Raw genomic sequence first — 27,449 nt, 5'->3', positions numbered from 1 at the left:
GACGAGAAAGGTATTTCTACCCGTTTGGTTGATTGATGCTTAAGGACGGGAAGGGTATTTTTACCTTCTGCGTCGACCTAATTTCAAAGGCAGAAAAGAAGGAATTTTCCAATGTTTTTATATGAATATTATACACCAATCTCTTTGTTAAGGTCTTAACCATATGTACATAATTATCAAATCCCATCCGCAGCAGTCCGCAGGTGTAAAAAAATACCCGTCCGAAATGTATTAAGTTATAATTGGGGTTAATACGACAGATGTTTTGTCTCAACTGGAGACACCTATAATATAAATTAAGATGTGTATGCATTGGGGAGGTATGAGCTGTGGCCTATTCAGGGGAACTACTCCACACCTGCCTTAGTGATGAGAAAACCACAGAAATTTTGACAGATATTACTAGATATTATTTAACCATGCTCGCTCCCTATATGAAGCACGTGGAGTCCACAAGCTGTCTCCAGGCTTTTCTGTCGGCCGCTAGCTCCCTTGTATCCTCCTAAGTCAGATCCGAGCCCTGAAGTTCAGATGAGAGCTGCTGAAAAATTATCCTGAAGAGGAGAAGGTAGACATGGTCGGGACATGTCCTTAGAATTCCACCTGAGAGCATCAACCCCTCATGTCTCTTCTTCCAACCCCGAGAACTCCTGACGACCATTCACCGACTATACTCAGCGGAACTTCGAGACGCCAGACTGACCTGGGAGGAAGCCAAGGAGATGGCGCGTGACAGAGTGACTTGGAGACGTTTCATGTTGGCCATATGCTCCACCTAGGGAGTGAACATGGAAAGGAGAAGAAGAAGAAGAAGAAGAATAATAATTATCAGCAGTGGTCGTCCTGGGCAGTGCGTACCTGATGCCTTGTGAAAGAGGCAAGCTTGATGGCGGCTGTCAGGAGGCATGCGGAGTACATGGCCAAGCCAACTGAATCGCCTTTTCTTGACGACAGTTGTGACCAAGATTTACTGCGTCCTACGCCTTATCTCTTCATTCCTCACAAAGTCAAACCACCGCACGCCTAAAATTCTCCGCAGACACCTATTCTCAGTACCTGTTTTAGTGATGAGACAACCACAAAAATTTCAACATATAAGATACTAGATAAAGTTGTGAAAATTTAGACTACTCTTTGGCAACAAGTCACCCTTCTATTGACACGGAAGCGCACAATGTTACGGCCAGATTGACGATGTGAATGATATTTCCGGATCGTCATCACCCTCTCCTTAGCGAGTAATGAGCTTGATTGTAATTTTCAGGGATCAACTGCGAGTACGAAGTGCATCCCATGTGCACGCCGAACCCTTGCCACAACAACGCCACCTGCAGAGTGCCGGCAGGATCGGACACCTACCAGTGTACCTGTCTAACGGGTGAGACATTTCTCCTCTCAGTCTCTTATCTTAGCACATCTGTTCCGGGATATTTTCCAGGCACATTTGGCAAGAGCGTAGGAGATTATTAAATTTTTGCATGTAAAATCAATTTAGGTATAAAATAGCTACAGTAGCGAGCAGTTAAATCTTTCCAGTCAGAAATTATCAGTGTTTTTACATAAACTTTTTTTGTTGTTGTGATTTCTTGATAGCTTTTTGGTCCAAATTATAAACAAACACTTTTTAAAGATGATATACCAAAAAAAGTGCCAATTAAGTCACCAAAAAATTTTTTTCATAATTTTTAGTTTTTTATATTTTTTTGCACAAAAATGAAAAATGCTCATAAAGTTAAAAAAACCAGATATTTATTTAAAATAAAATTTCATAGGAACATAACACTAACAATTATCTAAAACCAACAAAATCTGTACCTACTTTGTTGTTCCTCCTTTTTTTATTACTGCTTCAATACCTTTTGTCATGGATTTAACCAAATTTTGTCACATCACATGATGTGGCAGTCACATCTAGAAGAATACAATTTTATAGAAAAAAGATAAATATTTGTTCTTTTATTATTTACACAAATATTTCAATTTCGTACTATTTCTGTGAGCCTAAGCAGCTCATTATTAGAAATAAGTATCATATTGTGGTAGAATGGGTTCGAATTGAGAAACTCTGACTTAGAAATCCGCGACACTAACCACGGGACCATAACCCGACACTACTTGGTTTAATACCACTATTTCTTTCAGTCTATTGTGACACGTGTTTCGTTGTATTCCGCATCATTTTCAAACACCGTATGTATTTTTTTACTCTTGTATAATCTATTAAGCCCTCTGCACCTTTGGTATTCACTGCATTATTTTATGTTTTGCCTATTTGAAAGGAATGTTGGTGTTAATGCTTTGGGTTTTGTAGGTTTCACGGGTGCCAACTGCGAGACCAATATAGACGACTGCCTGACGGCCCCGCAACCCGCTTGCCAGAACGGGGGAATCTGTCAGGACTCGGTCAATAATTACACCTGTATTTGCACCAACACTGGTACTATTCTTTCTGTCTTACATATGTAACATACTTGGTCATCTGCCCTTCTTCTTCTATTGTTTGTAACTTTACCTTTATTTACTCGGGTGACATCCTTGTGATTATGACACTGAAGATGCACCGCTAATGAGACTTTCAGCTTTTTACTATCTGTACAGTTTAGATGTATTGAAAAAGAACTGTCCATCTCAAAATATTGAGATGGAGACCTTGGAAGAATAAAAGAGGCATCGGAATATCTCAAAAAAGATGGTCCGAGGACTTAGCTGCTTCGGGAGGTAGAAACTGGCTGCAAACAGCAACAGATGGAAAAAATGAAAGGATACGGAAGAAGCGTATATCAAGCAGTGGAGGATAGAAGCTAAAAAAGAAAAAGGACAAAACTGTCTATTTTCAGTATAACTGCTATATATTGACTGATCTACGGTTTAACTTATTATCTTTGCATCATGTTCATTGGCCTTCAAATACGGAATGGCCATAACCATGTACAAAATCAAATGTTGAATGGCCATGACAATTTAAGAAATCAAATATCGAATGGCCATGACAATCTAAGAAATTAAATGTCGAATGGCCATAAAAATGTATAAAATTTTTTGTTGAATGGCCATGATAATTTAAGAAATTAAATTTTGAATGACCATGAAAATGTAAGTAATTAAATACTGAATGGCCATGATATTGTTAGAAATTAAACGTTGAATGGCCATGGCACTGCAAGAAATTAAATATCGAATGGTCATGGGAATGTAAGAAATTATATGTTGAATGGCCATAACAATGTAAGAAATTTATTACCGAATGACCGTGACAATGTAAAAGATTAAGTAATATTTTGATGACGTTTCAGGTTATACTGGTGCCCGCTGTGAGATCAACATCAACGAGTGTGAACTACAGCCCGGGTTGTGCCTTAATCACGGGGTGTGTTTTGACACGTACGGAGGATACGTGTGCCACTGTGAACCCGGCTACACGGGAAACAATTGCCAACTGGTGAGAAATTACTCTCTTATAAAAATCTTCATTAAAATCCGTTTTTCTTCAAATAAATTTTTGTTCTTTTGACTTTTGGCCAACGTCGAGTCGGAATCGTATCTAGCTGACTAATTGAACTAAACACTAATCCTTTTCACTGCCTACACTGGGGTACTTCTAGAAAATTTGGTGATGGACTTACAATCTTGTATTTATTTAGATTGGCAGTGACAGTAATATTGAAAGCTTTTAAATGTAAATTCGCAGTAAAATCGGGATAGAATTTTATGTTGTTTCACATTTTTAATAAATTTCGCATCTTAGTTAAAAAAAAAATTGCTTTGCAAGAGCAGATCTGTCAGGAAGCCTAGATGCTTCTGTATCAGATCTGGGCATGCGGTGGGACAGATTTCAATGTACTTTTAACTTATACAATAGTTCATAATTTTATATCCAATTTTTTAACTTTTTGTTGTTGTTTGGGAGTCTTCATTTCTGACACTCTAAGTGCGTTTTTTGTGCTCGAGAATGTGTAATACCCGTGCTGTGTCTGGTTTGTTCCGCAGAACCAAAACGAGTGCTTGTCGTGGCCGTGCCAGAACGGCGGCAGCTGCTCGGACCTGGTGGGCTCCTTCCTCTGCCAGTGCCCCGCGGGCTGGGCAGGCCCCCGCTGCTCCACGCGCCGCGCGCCCCGCTGCGCCGACTGCCCGCAGCACTCGGCTTGCGGCGAGCGCGACCAGTGCGTCTGCCAGCCGCCGTACATAGGTAATCCTACCCCACACATTCGGTGTGACCTCCTTCGGCTGCTAGTATCCTTGTGACTGGACTAGCCTCTGCGGCTTATAGCCAAAGAAGAACTAACTCGTGGAAGAACTAAATCAGAGAAGAGCTATCTGAGGGAAGAAATAATTTGTTTGTTGTACTGCTAATTCGTTATAGGCAAGTTTTTATCTTTATGAGGTGTTATAAACATAATATATGCTTTTGGCAAACTCGAGAGAGAGGAAAGAGATTCCGACTCGTCTAAATGTTTTTTGGCGTCTCTCGAGCTCTACCAAAGTAAGCAAATAGAACGCCTATAAGCGTCTCCCGCTCTCTACCAACAGTATGTAAAAGACGCTTTTAAGTATTTTCCGCAAACAATGAGTTAACACATTTCAAACGGCTATTTTTTACGCCTGCAGACCTCTGGCGTCGGGATTTGATAATTATGTACACATAGTTAAGACCGTAACAAAGAGATTGGTATATAATATTCATAAACATTAGATAATTCCCTCTTTTCTGCCTTCGAAATGAGGCTGGCGCAGAGGGTAAAAATACCCTTCCCGTCCTTAAGCGTCGATTGACCGAACGGGTAAAAATACCTTTCCCGTCCGAAGTGTGTTAACATGTGTTTTGTGCTGGTTTATTTTTTATTTTTCATCCTTTATACCTCTATAACTCTAAGGTTTCCATACTTATATGTATTTTTTTTACTACAAAATGAATTTCAGGAACGCCGCCCAATTGTACCCTACCAACCGGACTGGAGTGTGTCACTAACGTGTGCCAAAACGGAGGCACCTGCATGAGAGACCCCATATATGATACCTTCAACTGCACGTGTCCACCCGGATTTACCGGTAAGTCTACCAAGCTTGGTGAGTCTACGGATTTGCTTCATTTCTCGTGTGGCACATTGATAAAGGTAATATATGTAGTAGAAAATGCAAATACAGAGAAACATTTATAAGAAAAGACGGTAATTAGTGCAGATATGGTATAGGGCTAAGTATGGGTACTGATAAAGTGCTCCCAGTTCAAAAAGAAGTTATTTATTTTACCTATGCACCACGTTAATATCAAAAATTGTCAATTTTCAGTTGTGCATGTTTTCGGAATGCCCAGAAAATTTACTAAATCCCAGCAAAAGCTTATAAGTGATTTTTTCACTGTAATATTTATTCAATATTACCCTGGACTGGTACCAGAAGCGGAGGGCTGATCACCTTTCCTTCATGTGTAAACGATCGAGATAACACTGCGTTTATATGACGCAGTGCCCTATGCACCATTGGGGTGCGGATAGGGGTTTTATTATTTATTATGCACAACTCTCGACTGACTGCAACTGCAATTTTCGCACGATGAGATCGTTGTTTACTTTTTCCTGTGATTGATCAATAGAATCAAATTTAGTGATTTTCGTTTTAAACAAAAACACTTTAACTTTCTGCTTATAGTTGAAATCTTAACGCACTTCGGACGGGAAAGGTATTTCTACCCGTTCAGTGGATTGATGCTTAAGGATGGGAAGGGTATTTTTATCTTCTGCGCCGGCCTCATTTCAAAGGCAGTAAAGAAGGAATAATCCAATGTTTTTTACTATGAATATTATATAGCAATTTCTTTATTAAGATCTTAACTATATGTATACAATTATCAAATCCCGTCGCCAGCGGTCCGCAGGCGTAAAAAATACCTGTCTGAAAATGCAGTCTATGCTAAATTTATTAAGGTTTTGTTTTTCTGTGTCGTTAATGGATCAAATGACGCATTTTCTCATATGTATTACATTTTATCATATATTTTTTGTGTGCATTTCATTCCGCCGTGTGCAAGTGCTGTAACCAGCTTAATTATTTTCATCTTGATAACAAATTGCGGGGTAATTACTACAAATAGGTAGCTCTCAAATGAGCTCTGTTGGGAAATTGAAATATAAAATCGTGAACTGTTTGATAAATCCGTTTTTGTAATGTCATGAAAATTCTTGACGATTTTGCTACAATACCATATATCGCTCACTCCTTTCAAGAACGTTGTAAATCAAAAAACTTGATTTTTCAGGAGAACGTTTTTAAAGTTTAAAAATATAACGCAATGTATTAAAAATAAATATCAAGCCACTCATTAAACTTTTTACTGTGCAACAGATCTTTTTAGGTATAATCTGAAGGTTTTTTCTCTATTTGAAAAATATTTAGTTTATTTAAAAAAATTATTAAACGGTCCTTTTTCTTCAAAATGCAAAAACAACATTTTGTGCCCTGTAGCGGGTAAATATTAAGTTAAAAATATGCCGCTTTTGCTGGGATATAGTACATTTTCTGGGCATTCCGAAAACATGCACAACTAAAAATTGACGATTTTGGATTTATGACATTCTTGAAAGGAGTGAGTGATATATTTGACACATATAGAGACCAGAAAATCATATTATATTTTCAGTGGCCAATTTACTAATATGGCTCTCCAAAATACCTAGTTTAAGTAGTCACCCCACAATATGTATAATATTATTAAAATCATCATGTTTGGAATTGTTTTAATGCATCGTATACCTGCTCTTTTGACAGAGATTTCAAGTCCTCTATAATTTATAGATCATTCAAAATTATATTAAAAAAGTAGTTTTAGTAATTTATATCTGGTCAAATTATAAGCTTAATAATAAAAATGAAAATGGTATTTTCTGGCGTTTCTCATGTGTGTGATTATATCTCACATACTAATATAAGAGTTTCTGCTTAATAAAAAGCTTCTTTACATCTCACCAATAGATGTCTCTAGTGATTCAAGAACAAGGTTTCTAAATTGGTTCATATACATATATAGAACTTCCAAGAATTTGAGTAGTGTGGTTGTCAATAATGGGTAGAATTGGTGAATGTTACACGTGTGTAAAGTGATCACTTAAACCAGCCTATGACGGTCGTCAGCCCCGTAAATGCCCAGACTTCCATATTCTTCTTCATCTTTGATGAGATGTCAAAAAATTATATAAAAAATTATTTTTTCATCATATCTGGTTTGCAGAATCACTTTTGTGTAAAAATTTTCAATTTTATTATTGGAGCAATTTTGGGCTTGAATTTTGTGTTTATAAAAATCAGGTATACATTTTCATTTTATGCTTTCAATGTTAGTGTGAATGCTTCAGTGTTTGCTTTAAATATTGTATTAGGGCATGCATCAAACAATTCATCAAGTTTCATTACATTTACCGAATCATGTACAAATACATTTCAAACAATTCATATAAAATTCACAAAATTGTCCGTACGTATAATATCAATTATGTGTATTTTTTTTTAGTGAAATGCCTGATTGTTTGTAAAATGTTTAAGTGAACACATTTGCAGGAATTCTACCCGTGTTTCATAAGGCAACATTACTTTCTGGTAATTTTTAAGATAATTGCAACACCATTTAGCTTGACAATTTTTTTTAAAATCTATATATTGGAATTTATTAAGAAGCTCTGAAAAGCTGATTTAAAACTTAGTATATATTTGTCAAATTGATGGAACAGGTTATTGCTTGTTGATGTTTTAACCAGTTCACTCCTTTTGCGATTATGCAGTAGGATTTTTAACGCAGATATTCTGTGGCATAGCAGCTAGAAGCTCCACCGTGAAACTTATGTTGCGGTTCAATTCCCGCATATAATTAACTAAAGAAAAATGGATTTCCAGTTACTTAACAATACAAAAAGATATTCTCTAAATAAATAATGTAATGGTCCAAAAGTTACACATAATTGTACATTGTAATTTGTAATTTGCACCAGATCTGTAGGAGTCAAAAAAAAACTTTTACTGAATTAAAAATAAAATACTTGTTTTTTACCACTTGAGTTAACCACTATTTTAACGGATAGTTAAAAGTAGTAAAAAAACAAGTGTTTTATTTCTAATTTAATCCATCTTACCACAAAGTGAATGCCGAAACAAAAAACAAAACCTTAAGTATGTTCTGTTTGCCAAATAAGCGTGGGTAGTCTGCCCTGTGAATGTGTTGAGTTAGTACGTGTCAGTGTTAGCGTAGTGGAGTACAGCATGTGTGTGTGTGTTGTGTTTCGCGGCAGGAGCGTACTGCGAGCGAGCGCCGGGCGCCGCCATGTCGCTGTCGGAGGCGTTTGCCCGCGGCGGGTCGCAGTGCTCTCTGCTTCCGTGCCAGCATGCCTCCTCCTGCCACCAATACGTAAGTCCAACCGTCGCTCGGTTAGAAACCAATCGACAGCCAACGTGAATATTGTGGCCGCCCAATTTCAAAGCGAGAAGGGATGGAGTTATTATGTTTTCAACTTTTGCATATGATATAGACAACCTCGTTCTGAGCTCTCGAGGGAAGACCGCAATATGTTGCTATAAAGACAACCTTGTTCTTAGCTCTCGAAGAGACTTTACGAGGGAAGTCCGCAATATGTTGCTATAAAGACAACCTAGTTCTTAGCTCTCAACGAGACTTTACGAGGGAAGACCGCAATATGTTGCTATAAAGACAACCTTGTTTTTAGCTCTGCAATAAATTGCTTTGAAATTTTGGTACAACATAAGACCAGACTGAGCCACTACAACGCGTGGCCGAGTACTAGTTAAAATAAACCCTTAAGAACACTTTCTTTTAAAATTCAACTTACCATGTTTTGAAATTGGGCAGCTGATTAGTTTTGGAGTTAAATGAAAATTAGAAACAAATAAAAATAAAAAAAGCCATTTTCTTAAAATAAAATAAATATTTTTTTCTTTTTATATATTTAAAATATTACATTGACAAATTACCCATACAAATGTTCGTAATATGTACGGTAACCAAACACTATGGAGGTGGACTGTACAAGTACATACTTAAGTTTATTAGTAAAACATGATCGATCTTGTTATCATTAATTTAATTTTTTTTTTCGTTGTTTTATAGTTAGAGAAAACTGCCTTGTGAATTTGTTTTGTCCAGCATGTGATTGTTCATATAGATGTGTATTGTTCAAGAATATTTTTAGTGAAAATTGTATCTTTCTCAAACTGTAGTTGTCACAGGTGCCTTGTCCACCATACACTTATCTTGTTTTTTTTTTTAACCATTAGAGTGCTGAGAATCGATATAACTACTCTGGTATGCTTTTCCAAAAGTGCGGCCGTCTTTATACCGACGATTTTAGTATTTTGACCAGTGTATTTTGGCGGTCGAGCTGGGAGGCTGTGCCGCAGTGTGCACATTTCTAAAGTTCCGACTCGTTAATAGTATTCACAAATTAACAAATATTTTTTTTAGTGAGAAATGAAAATATATTTTTTGTAAAAACCAATTGTTTTCGTCCTTGCGACTTCCACTAAATTTGAAATAAACCAATTTTGCAGCAACAATAAAAAAACAAAAGTTTTTCAGCGATTTTAGCATACATACTGGTATTAGAAAAAATCTCAAAAGTTTGAAGTTATATATTTATTATCCTCAGCACTGAAACGGTGATAAAACACGACGAAAAAAATATCTGCAAACATCTAGGAAATGTGTATTTATAAATATTTAATATACCTATGCTTATATTTTATGTGACACCTCTTTGCTTCAAGTAATTTGACTGTGTGTTTTTGATTTTTTTTCCATGCACCGCTCAATCGAAAACTCAACGTAAAACGTAAACTTTTCACGCACTGAATTCACCGGATTTGCTGTTTTATTTGCACCGTACAAAACTTTTTACAACGAAACAAAAATAACACTTAAAAATATGCAAAAAAAATACATTCAAAATTCCTTTCTTAAATTTTTTGGCTCCGAAAATTGTTGCCATTCAAAAAAATGGGAAAAATTTTATCTTGTCTGCAAAATAATGAATTAATAAAATGTTGCCGCTTGCAAAATCACTTTTCAAAATGGGAAATAATTAACCTTGTCTTCAAAATTCCAATTTTGAATTTGACTTGATAAAATATTTTTATGGCTATCGATTGAAACAATAAACAGCCAGGTGGGTTTTATTGCGAATGCGAACCGGGGTGGACTGGTGTCACTTGTGAGACTGATATAAACGAGTGCCTATCGGACCCTTGCCAAAATGGGGCGGAGTGTACGCAGTTGATAAACAATTTCGTTTGTCACTGCTCGCCGGGATACACGGGTAAGTTTATTTATACATTTATTTGATTTCTATGGTTTTTGGCTTTGAGTCATCTAAAATGAGAGTTTAACTAATACCTATTTGTGTTAATTTTTTAACAGTAAAAAATATAACAAAATAATAAAGCCGGGAATTGTGTGTGGTTCCTTTAATAGTAATCAATTGAAGTAAAATTAAATTTTTATAATATGTACAGTAAATACACCACTAACTTTTGTGAAATGAAATAAATTTTCATAGATAATTTTTTTAGTACTTATGTACATATCGTAGTCATACAGGAAAAAATGACCAAGTGCATTTTTTACAAAAACGTGATCATTGACTATTTGATATCTTACTAGCTTAATATTTTCCTGCAAAAAATCCCAAAGGATTTTAAACTTTAAGTATGATATACTGACTTACTACATTTTGAGTGTGTCCAAATACTTGTTCACAAAATCTGGATTATCTCCAATTAAATGCCCCGTAAATGCCCAGACTTCCATATTCTTCTTCATCTTTGATGAGATGTCAAAAAATAATATACTGACTTGTTAAAAATGACTAACTGCTTGATGTTTATTTTCTTGCCAAGCAAAAGTGACTTAAATGGCCCTCCTGAACATTTTACGTTTTGTTAGTTGGTCACTTTCTCCTCTACGACTACGATATTTAGATTCATAGATTTCATTGGAACATTTTAAAATTCAAAATCCCCTTTTACTTAAAAAATTGTTATAGTATAAAACTATGAATGAAATCTCTATTGAATTTGCCTCCTTTTTTATTGATTTGTCCAAAAATATTTAATATTTTTGATGTTTGTATATAAATCTAGTCAAATGCCAATCTCTTTGCTTTAATTTTTGCTATGGTAGTATTTTGATTTTGATTAATTTTTTCAGGCAAGCTTTGTCAAACTGTGATAGACCCGTGCACAGGACACCCCTGCCTGAATGGAGGGGAATGCATCAACCGAGGCAATGGCACAGATTTCACATGCAAATGTATACCCGGATTCGAGGGAACTCTCTGTGAGAAGAATATCGACGACTGCTTGCATGTCACCTGCCCGGAGCATCAGGTATATTTTTTATTCTTCTTCATGTGTCATGTCAAGTCTCCCTGACGTCGACTTTCACTTGAGAGTAATTGTCCTTGTCTCGGGCAGCGCTAAACAGCGTCTCGACGGTCCTGAACCTCGTCCAATCTCATATATTCCGGAGCCAGGAGATCTGCCTTCTGCCCACACCTCGTCGACCCTATATTAGGTGCAATAGCTCGTACTTGTCTCCTCTCAGCACATGCCCCAAATAGGACACCTTGTAGACCTTGATATCAGTCAGCAACTGTCTCCTTGCTCTTGCTCTTTGGAGCACATTTGCTTTTCTGACCATATCGGTCTGTGTATTGAGTAGCATTCTACGATGTAGTCACATTTGGAATGCCTCTAATTGTTTCATAGTGCTGATCTTGAGGGTCCACGATTCAACTCCGTATAGAAGTACTTTAAAAAAAAAAAAACAAAAAGATTTTTTTCTTCAATTTGTTTATTATATTTTCCACATTTACCTTCCCTATCCTAAGTACTCTACCTGCAGACAAGTCTCTAAAAGTAGAGGCTTTGTGGATAGATCCTTTAAAAAAAAACTAAAAACTTGTTTAAAAAATCTATATACATATGCAAAAAGTTGCAGACTTTCGATGCAAATTCCGGTGATAAGTATACAAAATATTAGAGCAGGCTTGATCAGCAGCCAACGCAGCAGCACTTAAAAAACTACAAAAACTTGTTCTAGTGAGTTAGATTATTGTTATTTCAATGGTTAATGGATATTTCAGATTTGCTACGACGAGATCAACTCCTTTTCCTGCCGGTGTCCGGATGGATATTCCGGAGAGAACTGCACGCAGCTGACCAACTTTTGCGCATCCTCGCCCTGCGTCAACGGGACGTGCCACGAGGGGGGAAACGGAAATTATACCTGCGTGTGTCAGAGGGGTTTCACAGGTACCTACCTACATAATTTTTTTGTGTTATTTCTATTGAGGAAAGAGTGCAAACGCCAGAATTTTCAACGACACTATTAAATTCAAATATTATTTAATTTATCATGCTATTTTTTGACATCTCAACATAGCTGAAGAATATGGATGACTGGGCATTTACTCATTGGCATTTTACGTGATTACTTTACACACATGTAACATTTACCAAATCTACCCATGATTGGCAACCACACTACTCAAATTCTTGAAATTTTTTGATATATTCATTAAACTAAAAAAATAACGTAAAAAAAAAAGTATTTCGACACACTCAAAATTTTGTTACATTATACTATACTATACATATTACACTATGTTGATTTTATCAAAAAAGTGCTTTCAACTCCGCGTTTTTAACGTAATTTTTATTGAATTTTTACATGAGGCTATCTTTCATACGCCTCCGTAGTGTAATGGTCAGCATGCTCGCCTACCGTTCTGGAGGTCCCGGGTTCGATTCCCTGGGGGGTTTAATAAATATAAGTGATTTGTTTCACTCTAATATTTATTCAATATTACACTGGACTGGTACCTGAAGTGGAGGGCTGATCACCTTTCCTTCATGTGTAATCGATCGAGATAACACTGCGTTTATATGAAGCAGTGCCCTATGCACCATTGGGGTGCGGTAAGGGATTATTTTTATATTATCTTTCATAGAATCTATATTATTCATATAATCATATTATTCTGCCTTAGTTTCCTCTACCTCTCTCCCCTCAACTCCTTGCCTGAAGCAGTGTTATAGTAAAGTTTAAATAAACAAATAATCTGTGTTCAATATAAATAACTTAATTATTGTATGTATTACAGGCCGAAATTGCGAACTAGACATTGATGAATGCAAAATACCGGGATTGTGCAATCAGGGTATTTGTATCAACATGCCCGGGTCCTACGAGTGCTACTGCAAACCCGGTAAGTTCCTTGATCGCGATGATAAAATTTTTGACATGATTTGAGAAATACTTGAATGAGTTAAACTTACGTTCCAGAATTTCACTCTTTAAGTGAACATTTTTGTTTATTACTGGCGCAAAAGTCCCGACTCACAAGTGAATGTCGCAAAAAGCTTGCCCTTTCTTTGTAACTCATGCGAAATGTCGCTCATAAGGGAGAAACTGTATCACATTTTTTTGCTTATTATGTGAATAACTCGTTGTGAGAGGTTCAACTATTCTATTCTAAGTAGGTACTACGTTTTCAATTAAATAATGACTATATGGATATTTTTAATATGTATCTCCTACCCTTCACAATGTTAATGTTTTTTCCTATTATACCATCAGAATGCTGAATTTTTCTTAGTTACGCAGCAGTGTTTGTTTCACCGTATTTTTATCACCTTTGATCCCATTGCTGGACAGGAGTAATGCTCGCTAATCGCTTTGTTTGAACATTCCAGGGTATACCGGAGTACACTGCGATGTGGATTTCGACGAATGCTTATCGAGGCCTTGCCGTAATGGGGGCTCCTGCGTCAACAAGATCAACAACTACGAGTGTCTTTGCACTCCCGGCTTCACTGGTAAACAATGCACTTTCAACTGCCAATTTTTATTGAAAAAAATATGTTTTATTCTTAACCCTTTTAAATGTCGAATGGAATTAGTGTAACTGATCTCGGTAGGACATAAATTTATTGTTACGACAATAAAACCTTACAAAATTATATTTTTTAGTTTGCATATTCAAAATTTGTACAATATGTGTCATTTGTGTTTCCATTCACTTAGAAAAACACAACTAAAACTTACACAAGATGTCGGGGTTGGTCAGACCTTATCAAAAAAAATATGGAAACATATATGAGAAATTAAATACACAAACAGAGAAAACACTTGAGTATGTATATGTATGTGTATGTTTTTTTTTGACATCTCATCAAAGATGAAGAAGAATATGGAAGTCTGGGCATTTACGGGGCTGACGACCGTCATAGGCTGGTTTAAGTGATCACTTTACACGCGTGTAACATTCACCAATTCTACCCATTATTGACAACCACACTACTCAAATTCTTGGTAGTTCTATATATATGAACCAATTTAGAAACCTTGTTCTTGAATCACTAGAACTTCACTAGAGACATCCATTGGTGAGATGTAAAGAAGCTTTTTACTAAGCAGAAACTCTTATATTAGTATGTGAGATCTGAACCCTGGATTATAATCACACACATGAGAAACGCCAGAAAATACCATTTTCATATTTTTATATGTTTTTATGTATATGTGTATGTTTTTGTGTGTGTATCACTATTTTTATTTTAAGTTTTACTAGGTAAATATGTTTTTTAAAAATCTATTGTGACCTGGTTTTGATGCATTCCGCATCATTTTCAAACACCGTTTTACGAAAATTATGCAGAATCCATCGAAACACGTGTACAATAGATTAAAAAAAAAATAGTGGTAATTACCAAGTAAAACTTAAATTTAAAATGTATAGATATCAAGTGACTGCCGAATCAATTAATGAAATTTAAAAAATATACATGTTATATTGATGGGAAGAATAATTATTTAGTTATGTCTTTTTGAACATTAATATTGCTGTAATTGTAAATTTAAACGCTTGTTTATTACTCAAGTGGTAAAAACAATTGTTTTAATTTACAATTTCATCACATCTTAGCAAAAAGCGAATGCCTAAACAATAAATAAAAAATTGCTGTCAATGGTAAACGGCTGTCCAAACTCAAAACACAGTAAGCGACATTTTTTTTGTAGTACGTTTTTTTTGCATTTTTGGACTAAGTAGATTCTGTTTTGAATATTGAAAGCATTTACTTTGTGGATCATATTGATATATTATTTCGAGAAATAAAAATACTTTGTGTTCTGATCCACTCACATTTTTATTTAACCAACTAGTTTCGGCAACAACCTGTTGCCCTCTTCAGGGTTAATAAATGTAACCCTGAAGAGGGCAACAGGTTGTTGCCGAAACTAGTTGGTTAAATAAAAATGTGAGTGGATCAGAACACAAAGTATTTTTATTTCTCGAAATAATATAAGTAGATTCTACTTAGTCCAAAAATGCAAAAAAAACGTACTAGAAAAAAATGTCCCTTACTGTGTTTTAAATTTGGACAGTCGTAAAGCTTCCTTGAGGTGATTATTTCTCACAAAACGGTGTTATGCAAATCGTCCAATAAATAAATGATGGAACATGTGATATTGGCAGGCAAGGACTGTTCCATTGACATCAACGAGTGCGAGTCCAACCCGTGCATGGAGGGCTCCACCTGCGTGGACGGCATGGCCACCTTCGCCTGCCTGTGCATGGAGGGCCTCACGGGCGCCACGTGCGAGATCAACATCGACGACTGCGAGGTACGTAACCCCTTCTGCTGACCTAACCCAACCCCCATCCGCAAACAATGATGCGTAAGCAAACATTAAGGTACAGATAGAAATGCTACTAATTAAGTGTGCTTATGAGCAGTGTTTGCGGACGGCACATGTGTCGTATCGTAATATCTTCAGGTGAGGACTGCTCGCGTGTTTTTACTTGTTTGCATTACTTATAAATAACCAAATTTTATTAATATGTATTTAAAAAAAAAATATTTATTATATCTTGTTTTTTTATAAGGTTAGGTTTTTTCAAAATTTTCCGTTATGCTTTTTTTTTACAGGACAACTTTTAAATTATATAAATTCTTTAAATAAAAATAAAATAACCTGATACTTTTAGTTCTACTTTGCAGAAAAAAAACATGAACACATTGTTTGTGGGAAACACTTAAAACGCGTCTTTTACATAGTGGTGGTAGAGAGCGGGACACATTTGCTTACTTTTGGTAGAGCGCGAGAGACGCCAAAAAACATCGTACAGATCGGAAGTGGGTTTGTGGGTTGCTTGTGATTAGTATACGACCCTAATTAGTATACTAGTTAGGAACGGGGTTGATGAAAAAACTGCCTGACAATAATAAATTTTATTAGAAATAGGTCAAGGGACCTTGCACCCCTTGTGTCACTGCGACCATTTTAGGTCTATTGTGACCTCACTCTGTGTCATAGCTCACTCTCAAGACGTACGTGAGCATGTAGCTCATGATCTGTCTTGGAGGTAAGAGCTTACCTTCTCGGAGTCCAGCAGTGCTCCTCTAAGGATGTGATTTCGATTGCGAGTGAGTGTGTCACAATTATAGAGAATGTGGATAGGTGTTTCGCTATTCTCTATACAAAATCTGCAGACTGCAGACGGAGGGTTAATTCTTTCTTCCTTCCTTAATTTTTTTCATTCTCAATAAATTCTATTGCTTTTGCTGAAAATGAGGTCCCAATTTTCTTGATCCTGTTCACTTAACCTTGGAATTCTGTCTGTGCAGTCGTCGCCCTGCCTGAACGCCGGAGTGTGCGAGGACGGCCTCAACAGCTACACGTGCAACTGCACGGACACGGGCCACACGGGCGAGCGCTGCGAGATCAACATAGACGACTGCAGCCCGGACCCGTGCCTCAACGGGGCGCGCTGCATAGACGGCGTCAAGGACTACGTCTGCCAGTGCTACCCCGGCTACACAGGTGATCACAGGCTGCCCTCCGGCATTACCATTACACAGGGAGGCATCCTGTCCAACATCTTGGCCATGCTCCAGCCCAACAAGACCGAGAAGAAGCAATAATACAGCGGCCCCACTTTTCCCCCTTCAGACGTTTTTCATTAATATATATTTTTTAAATAATCTCCTATTATATCATAATCCATACCTGTATAAGCGGCCTTGAGGTAGTTTTTTTATGAAAATGGCGCTATATAAGATTATTATTATTATTATCACAATTTATTTTTGTGAACACATCCCGCTGTTGACACAAGAGTGCTGGATGTACAGGGTAGCTATGTATTTTAGAATGTGATCACTCTTTATATTTGTGAACGCATCCGGCTATTAACACTAGAATGCTGGGTGGATAGGTTAGCTATGTATTTGGAATATTTAGGAAATTTATGTAGCAGTTTATGTCATACAAAATGCAACATCAATATCTATAATTACTACTACTACTACTACCATCACCCCGTTCTCCGCAGGGGTAGGCAGAGAGGATGGAACGTTACACTCTTCTGTCCTGACATACACTCCTCGCCTCCTTCACATCCATACATCTAGTCATACATGCCCTCCGATTACGCAGACTTTTGACACCGCCAGATTTTAGGTTCTGATTGATCTGTTAACTACTACTCACAGCACTATAACAGTTAAAAATGCCCCTATATGGCGTTTGTCCACTACACGGAATTACACGGGAATTTACCGTCCGGCACGTCAGTTATCATTTTAAAATGATGATTGGCTTGGATTGGCTTGTGCTTTTGTCCATCTTTCTTCAGATCAGAGCTCTTGATCGGTGCGTGAACACGATGCGTGTAAATTCGATCACGCTAAACTGTCGTAGTCGTTTTTCAAAACCGGACTGCCGGACGGTAAAATCCCGGGTAGTGGTCAAACGCCCTTAGGGTTGGTGCTAACAGTAGGGTACCGTTGGTGAAGCAATGAAAATAACATCTTCTTCCTGGCTCCATTCTAACTAATTGTTTTTGTAGACTATTGAGGTCAGCTCTTCTCGTCCTCAGGCTGTAGGTCCTTCTGTCATGGACAACGTCGCCTAGTAACCTTGTTGGGTAATATATCCAAAATAAAATAAGGTTTTTGTTGGATTTAATTCTACATTTATTTATGTATACCTTAATACGTGACGCGTTTCGTCTTCTTAGGACATTATCAAACACTCAAACACTTGAGTGTTTGAAAATGTCCTAAGAAGACGAAACGCGTCACGTATCAAGATATACATAAATAAATGTAGAATTCAATCCAACAAAAACCTTGTTTTATTTTGGACGTATTACCCAACAATTCAATATGGAATGCTACCAACTGTCTGCAGTTACAATAAATAACCTAGTAACCTCACCACGCAATGATAATAACATCTGTTTGCCGCAATACTGATAGCATCATTTTCACAGGCAAGAACTGCGAGATAGACATACCCGAGTGTGAGTCCAGCCCCTGTCAGTACCGGGGAGTTTGCCTGGAACGGAGCAACGTGTCCCTCTACCAGAACACTTCGTTCGACCCTCTCAACACCATCTACATTGACGAAGACCTCAAGATGCTCCTGCCCCTACACTTCTACCAGGAGTTCAGCTATGCCAATGCCAGCGGGTAAAATAGACTATTAATTCCTTAAATAAAGACATCAATTCAATGACATTATAAATTGTTTTCACTATTCCAATTCTCAAAAGTAGAAACCATTTATAAAAAAAACAGCAATTCTTTTACTATTCAAGGGTGAAAAATACTTGAATTTAAAGAAAAGTTTATCTTCCAGATACCAAAATGCAATACCAATCAATTCCAACAGAGCTTTAAATTTATTCATAGATTTGGCGTCTTTAAATATTTGGAAACCAAATACTTCAAATACTCATGAATTACATGAAATTATAGTAACTTTAAACATGAAGAGTAAATCCACTCACGATTAGGCATAGGCTATGAAACTTAAAAAGTTGAAGCCTGAATAGGGTCATGATAAGCAGTGTTGTATAAGCCGTGGCTAGATTTCAGAGTCACTTGGATGTTAGGTAATTTAAAAAAAAAAAACAAAAAAAACTTCCCATAGATATAAAAAAATTGAAAATTTTAAAATGCTAACATGTAAATTAAATGCCTTATAATGGAAAAATCAAAGAGAAAAAAATATGCAATAAAAAAATAATTAATTATTTATTATATCACTCACAAATATAAATAATAAGCCCCTCTCCAAGCACAAGGGCTTAGTCTCTTTATTGGAGAGATCAGTGTAAATAATTTTAAAATTGCCAAAAGTAGAAATGTCTAGAAATTTATTAAATAATTTTAAAAAAATAAATCGTAACTATAATAAATAAATAAAAGAAATTAAAAATAAATGAATAATTTAATTTATTATTAGATTAAAACCAATATTTTTAGCTTTTCCACTTTTTTATTTGACCAGCGACCGGGTTTCGTCGTTACCGACATCATCAGACTGGTGATGTCGGTAACGACGAAACCCGGTCGCTGGTCAAATAAAAAAGTAGAAAAGCTAAAAATATTGGTTTTAATCTAGTAATAAATTAAAAATGCAATTCCATCACGAAGTGTCAGTGGATAATATAAATCTATTAAAAAATGAATAATTTTTTGAGTCTAGTTGTATTTTATTGTTAAAAAAACCCGTTGTTTTTTTTTTAACAATAAAATACAACTTAGAAGACTAAAAAAAATCAGTGTTTGATTTAACATTTAATACATGAATTAAAATGGAGTTCTACAAATTTAATTCCAAATCTATAAATAACTACCTCAATACGTAGTATTTTACGAAAATGGCGCTATACATATACATTACTCAAAATTGTAACTAACTAACTTGCCATCACGCTGCTTTCTGCAGATATGCAAAATATCATTAAACTTTATAAAATGTGCCACAAAGTATTTGCAAAAAACATTCAAGAAACAAAATATCATTGATCAATTTGGTTGTTTCTCAGGTTCGAGTGCGTGTGCATCGCGGGCATTACGGGCCCGCACTGCGAGGTGAACATCAACGAGTGCGAGTCGTCCCCGTGCGGGCCGTGGGGCGTGTGCGTGGACCGCGTGGGGCGCTACGACTGCGAGTGCGAGGACGGCTTCGAGGGGGACCACTGCCAGAGGGACATCGACGAGTGCGCCAGGTAACTCACCCAGAGTAGAGGAAATACAGGGTTATTCATTTCGTAGTTTCAAGATGAATGGGCATTGACGCCTGTCGAACTCAACTGTCATCTGAAGTGTCATAATATTAGTTAAATGATTGCCATTTACAATAATGCACCGTTCAACAAACGAACAACGAGTTGAAATTATTAAAACTTACTATAAAAGTGGTGATTTAAACGTAGCCACTTTTCACGCAGTATACGCGCTGATTATGGTCGTCATTATCGACCAACTACGCAAATAATCAGTAAAATTGTGAAGATTTTTGAAGAGAGTGGAAGCGTTACTGCTGTTGAAAGGTTGTCGTAATGTCGTTACTGATGTTTGGTATGCTCTATGGTCGAAAGATGTCATTGGCCCGTATTTTTTCTAAAATGCCAATGGGCAGATGGTTACAGTCAATTCGGAGCTATATGGTCGAATGATAACCGATTTTTTTAACCGGTGATTGAAGATCATGACGATATGTGGTTCCAAGAAAACGGAGCAACAAACCACACAACACGACCAATTATGGCTTTATTGCGAGAAAAGTTTCCTGGTCGCATAATTTCACGTTTTGGCGACGTCAATTAGCTACCAAGAGCATGCGATTTGACTCCGTTTGAATTTTTTCCTGTGAGGCTACGCAAAGGACCGTGTTTATGCGAATAATCTCCGAGCTCAAGACGCATTTAAAACCAACATTACTATATTGTTATAATTTGTATTGTTGCGATGCGACAACTAATGATAAATAAATAAATTCCCTCCAGGTACAAGCCGTGCGTGCGCGGCAAGTGCCAGGACCGGCGCGCCAACTACTTCTGCGACTGTGAGCCCGGCTGGGGCGGGAAGAACTGCTCCGTGGCGCTGCTCGGCTGCCAGACCAACCGCTGCCTCAACGGGGGCACCTGCCGCCCCTGGCTGCTCGAGGAGACGCAGCACCGCTTCAACTGCACCTGCACCGCCGGCTACTACGGCGACACCTGCCAGATGGTATGCCACACAAATCAAACAATTTTGTTTTGATAGTATGATTTTATGAGAGACCTTTTCTCTGGACTTTCTTAAAACATTGGCTGGTTTTCTATGTACCGAACTCTTACCCCAATTTATCGCAATATTTTTTTTCTTTTTTTCTGAACTAATTCTTGATGCGAATACTGGGTATAAAGTGGTATGACTTGGTCAGGAATGACTCAACAGCCCCTCATACTGGAAGTCCTGAAGAGGAGAAGGTGGACATGGTTGGGACATCTCCTTAGAATGCCACCCGAGAGCATCAACCCCTCTTGTCTCTTCTTCCAACCGAGGATTCCGGCGCCCCAGAAGGCCGCTGACGAGCATTCACCGACTATACTCAGCAGAACTTCGAGACGCCGGACTGACTTGACCGGAGCTACTTGGACTAGGGAGCGAACATGGAGAGTAGAAGAAGAAGAATTCTTAAAGACTTCTCATTTCCAGATCACAAAAATGTCCCTGTTACATTTCCAGATCCTGCAACATCCTTGCTTATTCCAAGCCGCAAAAATGTCCTTTGTTTGATTGTCCCTCATTTCCAGATCACGACAATGTCTTTTGTCCTTCATTTCCAGATTACGACCATGTCCCTGGGCGGGCACAGCTACGTGGTGGTGAACACGTCCCGCGAGGAGGGCTACGACATCCAGTTCCGCTTCAAGACCACGCTGGGCAACGGGCTGCTGGCCATCGGCAAGGGGCTCACCTACTACATCCTGGAGCTCGTGCACGGCCGCCTCAACCTGCACTCCAGCCTGCTCAACAAGTGGGAGGGCGTCTTCATCGGCTCCGGCCTCAACAACAGCGACTGGCAGAAGGTAATCTACCAACCTAGCTAAATACCGCACTGGGAATAATATCACTAAACTCTCCCAAAACCAATAATGCAATCTAAAGCGCTTCAAAAAATATTCGAGTATTAGCGGTCATTAAAATGTCTGGAGCATAATAAAAAAAATACCAGTTGTTAGTAGCATGCAGGGGCCTTTCATATAGACAGAAAAGCAGTGCGTATCATAACTTACCCGCGTGACATAAAAACGCAACCAGTACCTACCCTACCTTACTAAGTAGTACCAGCGTATTATACCTACCTCTACTGGCTACCATAGTAAGTAGTACCTAGCTTACCTCACTACCTACCTCTACTAGCTACCCTAGTAAGTAGTACCAGCTTACCTTACTACCTACCTCTACTGTCTACCATAATTAAGGTAGCTTGTTCACTACACGGAATTTTACCATCTAGCAGTCTGGTTATGAAAAATAAAAGCGACTATGACAGTTTAGCGTGGTCGAATTTACGCGTAATGTGTTCGCACACCAATCAAGAGCACCGATCCGAAGAAAGATGGACAAAAGCACAAGCCAATCATCGTTTTATCACGCTAACTGAAGTGCCGGAAGGCAAAATTCCGTGTAGTGTACAAACGCCCTAATTCTCTGTGCATGCCACTGGTGGCATGTATTACTCTATGTTGGGTGCTTTGACAAAAAAATTGTATATATTGAAATTTTGGTCAGGATAACCCATTCAAAAGACCTGCTTGTTGATTCATTATAAAGTTGGCATCAGATTATAATAGGGCAATAACATGCAGGCCGGAGTGACGCAGAGCGATTTCAGGGAATCATTCCCCTCTTATTGGAAACTGACTAGATTCTGACGGCTATAATATCTTGAGGTGCAAAAAAGTTGAAGTCTAAGAACTGCCAATGTAAATGATAAGCGTTACACATGATTACAGCAAAAATTCTACATATTAGCGTTTACGATTCAAAGTTGACTATGTATATAAAAATAAATATGGCGGTATTCAGAATTTTGGCTTGTAATGAAAAGTCCATACAAAAGTATGTTAAAATTGTGTTATTGTCATTTTATGAGTGTTATTCATATTATGATCTCTGGTAGTGATGATGGGTGAATGATGCACACGTGACTGTCTTTCTAACTGGTAAGAATGTGTCCTTACAACATGCCAGTAGACAAGCCATTCCAGTGCGAGAATGGGGGAGGGAACTTCTTGTCTAGCCACAGTATTGTCTTGTCTAGTAATGCTTATTTACGATGGAGCTTGTTTCTCACCAGGTATTACCAGGTGTTGCTAGCTGGTTAGGAATTTGTCCTTACAACAGGCCAGTAGACAAGCCATTCCAGTGCGAGAATGGGGGGTAGGGAACTTCTTGTCTCGTCTCGGAATGCCTACTTATGATTGTGTGTATCTCTCTCTGACTAGGTGTTTGTGGCCATCAACTCGTCGCACCTGGTGCTGGCCGCCAACGAGGAGCAGACCATCTACCCCATCAGCCTGAACGAGGGCAGCAACAGCACGCACACCTCCTTCCCCACCACCTACCTGGGCGGCACCGTGGCTTCGCTCAGCGGCCTCACGCACGGCCCGCCCGCCTTCGTGGGCTGCGTGCAGGACGTCATCATCAACGGGGAGTGGGTCAGTATCCCAGCCTTGCGCTTCTGTCCAAGAGTTTCCCCAAATCACTCGAGAATGATTATCCCTTTCTTGGGCAGCTCTAAACGGCGTTTGGGAATTTTCAAATTGAATCGTATACACCATGGGTGGCCAACATTTTCAGTAGCCGGGCCAGATTTTAGAAATAAGATATCCTTCCGGGCATTAAAACAAAAAAGCAAACAAGATTATATATATATATATATATATATATATATATATATATATATATATATATATATATATATATGTATATATATATAAACATATTTATTAGTTACTTTATAAGGTGCTTTTCTAACTTATTAGCATGTTTACCCTCGCACGCCGTTTTAAATGGGCTTTTACTGAAGAAAATCAATTATTTAAAATGTACAAATGTATTGAACGCATAGTGACGTCTATTGAGAATATTTTTGCATACTTAGAATTGAAACAGAATTTGTTTTTACCACTTTAAACGTAAATTAAAGAGAGCTTTGTCGTCGGAACAACTGATGGCGCTCAGGGTTGTCCAATAATCCCGAGTTGACGTCACTGCCGAATCTGATGACAGTGATTTTAGTGTCGATTTTGATGATTTTAAATTTTAAATTTTTTAAAATCATAGTGTGTGTGTGTGTGTGTGTGTATATACTTTTAATATTAAACTAACATAAACAATTACTTTTGACATATAATTTAGTTTTCATATTTTCTATGACAAATTTTGTAACAACCCTGCACCATGAACAATTAATTTTATGATTATGAATAAATGACTGCACGACTGGCGCGCTCTTCATTTATTTGGTAATTTTTATAAATAAACGTTATTATTTCAATAACGATATGTTTAGAAGGTTTTACTTTTGTCGTAAAATTCGCGGCGTGCTGGGTACCGCCATACTTGTACCTGCCGGCAGTTAAAAGGTTAAACTAGCCAGACTTCCATATTCTTATGTCGAGATGTGAGGATACATATTGTACATTTGCAGGTGTTGCCCGGCAACAGCACGGAGGCGGACGGGTCGCCGGTGGCGGCGTCGTCGGGCAGCGCGTCATGGCTGCTGCACGGCGTGCAGGCCTCGTGCCCGCGCGTGCAGCAGTGCGGTCCCGTCAACCCGTGCCACTCGGGCGGGCGCTGCACCGACCTGTGGACCTCCTTCCACTGCACCTGCCAGCGGCCGTACCTCGGACACACCTGCCAGTACAGTGAGTCTACCCCTCTCTCCCTCTCTGTGGATTGGCCTTCGGCAACAAATGACACCTCCTTCGCCATTCTGGTCTATTATGCGAAACCCTCTTCAGCTCCTCGTACGATGAACGGCCTATATCTCAATAATAGCCAAATGTGTCCCTAAATTGTTCAAAAAGTACTTTTCTTACAAATTTGTTTACTTTTCACATATCGCTCACTCCTTTCAAGAACGTCATAAATCAAAAAATTTGATTTTTCAGGAGATCGTTTTTAAAGTTTAAAAATATAATACAATGTTTTAAAAATAAATATCAAGCCACTTACTGAATTTTTTACTGTGCAACAGATCTTTTAAGGTAAAACCTGAATGTTTTTTCTCCATTTGAAAAATATTTAGAATATTTAAAAAAAATAATTAAACAATACCCTTTCTTAAAAATGCAAAAACAACACTTCAATATTCAAAACGAAATAGTATGAAATTGAAATATTTGTGTAAATAATAAAAACATAAATATTTCTCTTTTTTCTTTAAAATTGTTTTCTTCTAGATGTGACTGCCGCAACATTTGGTTATGAGAACACCACGGATTCCCTGGTGACCGTAGCAGTGCACGATACGGCCAGGAGGGCGGTGCGCTCCATCGTGGACATATCCATGTTCATAAGGACCAGGAAGCCTTCCGGACAGATCTTCTATCTTGGATCCAGACCTCGGTGAGCAAGGCTAATGATCTACATTCAATTTCAGCAATCCTTACATAGCATTTAAGAATTACTCACACATATCACAAGAAAGCACCTCCCAGCAAAGCATCAAATCAAAATTAATACTCCTTCTCGGTGTAGGCCTTGTGGCCTGTTTTTAAAAGGGAAAAATAAATATATAAATAAATCTACTCGAATGTTTGGAATCAAATATTGAATTGTGTTTATTGTATGGCAGAGTCGGATCATCCGAGGAGACGTTTGTGGCCGCTTCTCTCGGGAAGGGGGAGCTGCTGGTTCGTCTGCAGTTTAACCAAACTTCAGAGGCATACACTGTCGGAGGGAATCGCTTGGATAACGGCTTCAATCATCTCATTCAGGTCAGTTTACTTAGCAGCGAAAGCTGAACTGGCGGTACACAACCTCACAAATAATTTCCATAATAGGTGCATTTAGGACGAAACTGATGCACTTTCTCGTTATCGCGTCCCCCCTCTATCTCTGCCTTGTCAGGATGTGTATAAAGCAGGGGTTCCAAATCTTTTTCAGCCCACGACGCACTTACAAGTATAATATCTATATATGCATAAAATATTTTTGGCACAGATAATTTTTCTTTTTACGTTTTTTTTCGCGCATACTTATACAGATTATCGCGGAATGGTGCAGAAAAAACGGTTGTTTGTGTAGGTCGGTTAATTAAAATATACTATTTTAAGGTTGTTCGCAACTCTACACTGGTCCAGGTGAAGATAAACGGAAGCGAATACTTCAGGAAGCCCATCTCTGCCACTGGACAGTTAGACGCTCAGGTATGTCGGCTTTCATATTTAAAAAAAATTATCACAATAATAATAGGAAGAAAGAAAAATGTACTTAATGATCTATACACCTTGTACGTAATAAGCAAGGTAAATAATAAATTAAACAAAAACAAAAATATGGATCAAAGGCAAAAAATGAAGGATGGGTAAAATGACCAAGGTGTTGTAAGTTGTAAATATTGTAAAATACTTTCAATATAAAAAAAATCTCTGTTTTTTTGTGGACATATTATATAAAAATAGATTTAAAAAAATTAAAGTATGTAAAAAGTACTCCACCAACAAGACATATAAGGTGGCTTGGTGGGCAAAAAAAAATATGAATACATTATATATATGTATTATGGATATGAATTTATAACAATAAACAATAAGTGCATGTCCCTCTCCAAGCACAAGAGCTTAGTTTCTTTATTGGAGAGAACAGTGTAATTAATTTTAAGATTTTAAAGTAGAAATGTCTAGAAAATTATTAAATTACTTTAAAAAACTCTTGCAACTGTATTAAATAAATTTAAAAAAAAAAAATTATGTATATATCGTAGTCATACAGAAAAAAGTGACCAAGTGCATGTATTTACAAAAACGTGATCATTGACTATTTGATATCTTACTAGCTTAATATTAACCTGAAAAACATCACAAAGGATTTAAACTTGTAAGTATGTATAATATATTGATTTGGTAAAAATGAGTAACTCCATTGATGTTTATTTTCTTGCCAAGCAAAAGTGACTTAAATGGCCCTCCTGGACATTTTACGTTTTGTTAGTTGTTCACTTTCTCCTGTACGACAACGATATGTACGTTACCAAAAAACTAAGATTAAAAAAGATGGTTGAATGTGCGTTCTGTGTGCTGCAGGTACTGTATCTAGGAGGCCAGCCGACACCAATCCCAGCACGGCCAGTCAGGCAGGTGGAGCTCACCGTCCCGGCGCCCACTCCTGTTCCCCTCACGGCTGCTGACAACTTCAAGGGGATCATACAGGATGTCCAGGCTAGTAACACATGTATTCCAAACCAACGAGTGAAGAATGGACAATAGTCCTCTTCGTGTGCCTTGTCAGGTCCTTTCTACGTTGGCGATCACTCTGGCAAAGGCTTCGCGGCCCTGTGCTGTCCAGAACAACTCCTCTTATCCCGATCCAGTCGC

General features: G+C 37.8%; 1 protein-coding gene across 2 annotated transcripts in view; it reads left to right on the top strand.

Annotated features, from left to right (window-relative positions):
- crb (cell polarity complex component crumbs) overlaps nucleotides 1-27,449 on the top strand; it is a 101,098-nt gene that overhangs the window by 52,016 nt on the left and 21,633 nt on the right. The window contains exons 7-29 of one of the 2 annotated variants that reach the window (XM_088271718.1): nucleotides 1,265-1,378; nucleotides 2,312-2,437; nucleotides 3,294-3,439; nucleotides 3,988-4,186; nucleotides 4,918-5,046; nucleotides 8,274-8,389; nucleotides 10,157-10,310; nucleotides 11,201-11,379; nucleotides 12,138-12,306; nucleotides 13,158-13,262; nucleotides 13,750-13,872; nucleotides 15,534-15,682; nucleotides 16,687-16,882; nucleotides 18,336-18,534; nucleotides 19,899-20,081; nucleotides 20,862-21,084; nucleotides 21,687-21,929; nucleotides 23,352-23,564; nucleotides 24,560-24,776; nucleotides 25,314-25,479; nucleotides 25,709-25,850; nucleotides 26,190-26,282; nucleotides 27,159-27,293. In XM_088271718.1, the coding sequence (XP_088127844.1) occupies nucleotides 1,265-1,378; nucleotides 2,312-2,437; nucleotides 3,294-3,439; nucleotides 3,988-4,186; nucleotides 4,918-5,046; nucleotides 8,274-8,389; nucleotides 10,157-10,310; nucleotides 11,201-11,379; nucleotides 12,138-12,306; nucleotides 13,158-13,262; nucleotides 13,750-13,872; nucleotides 15,534-15,682; nucleotides 16,687-16,882; nucleotides 18,336-18,534; nucleotides 19,899-20,081; nucleotides 20,862-21,084; nucleotides 21,687-21,929; nucleotides 23,352-23,564; nucleotides 24,560-24,776; nucleotides 25,314-25,479; nucleotides 25,709-25,850; nucleotides 26,190-26,282; nucleotides 27,159-27,293 (3,719 nt within the window). The remainder of the gene's footprint in view (nucleotides 1-1,264; nucleotides 1,379-2,311; nucleotides 2,438-3,293; nucleotides 3,440-3,987; nucleotides 4,187-4,917; nucleotides 5,047-8,273; nucleotides 8,390-10,156; nucleotides 10,311-11,200; nucleotides 11,380-12,137; nucleotides 12,307-13,157; nucleotides 13,263-13,749; nucleotides 13,873-15,533; nucleotides 15,683-16,686; nucleotides 16,883-18,335; nucleotides 18,535-19,898; nucleotides 20,082-20,861; nucleotides 21,085-21,686; nucleotides 21,930-23,351; nucleotides 23,565-24,559; nucleotides 24,777-25,313; nucleotides 25,480-25,708; nucleotides 25,851-26,189; nucleotides 26,283-27,158; nucleotides 27,294-27,449) is intronic. The other variant, XM_088271719.1, reaches the window with a different exon arrangement.

The sequence above is a fragment of the Brachycentrus maculatus genome, unplaced genomic scaffold, assembly GCF_059751285.1.
Source record: "Brachycentrus maculatus isolate JH-2025_06_01 unplaced genomic scaffold, ASM5975128v1 h1tg000459l, whole genome shotgun sequence".
Lineage (NCBI taxonomy): Eukaryota > Metazoa > Arthropoda > Insecta > Trichoptera > Brachycentridae > Brachycentrus > Brachycentrus maculatus.
This window is presented reverse-complemented; position numbering and strand designations above follow the sequence as displayed.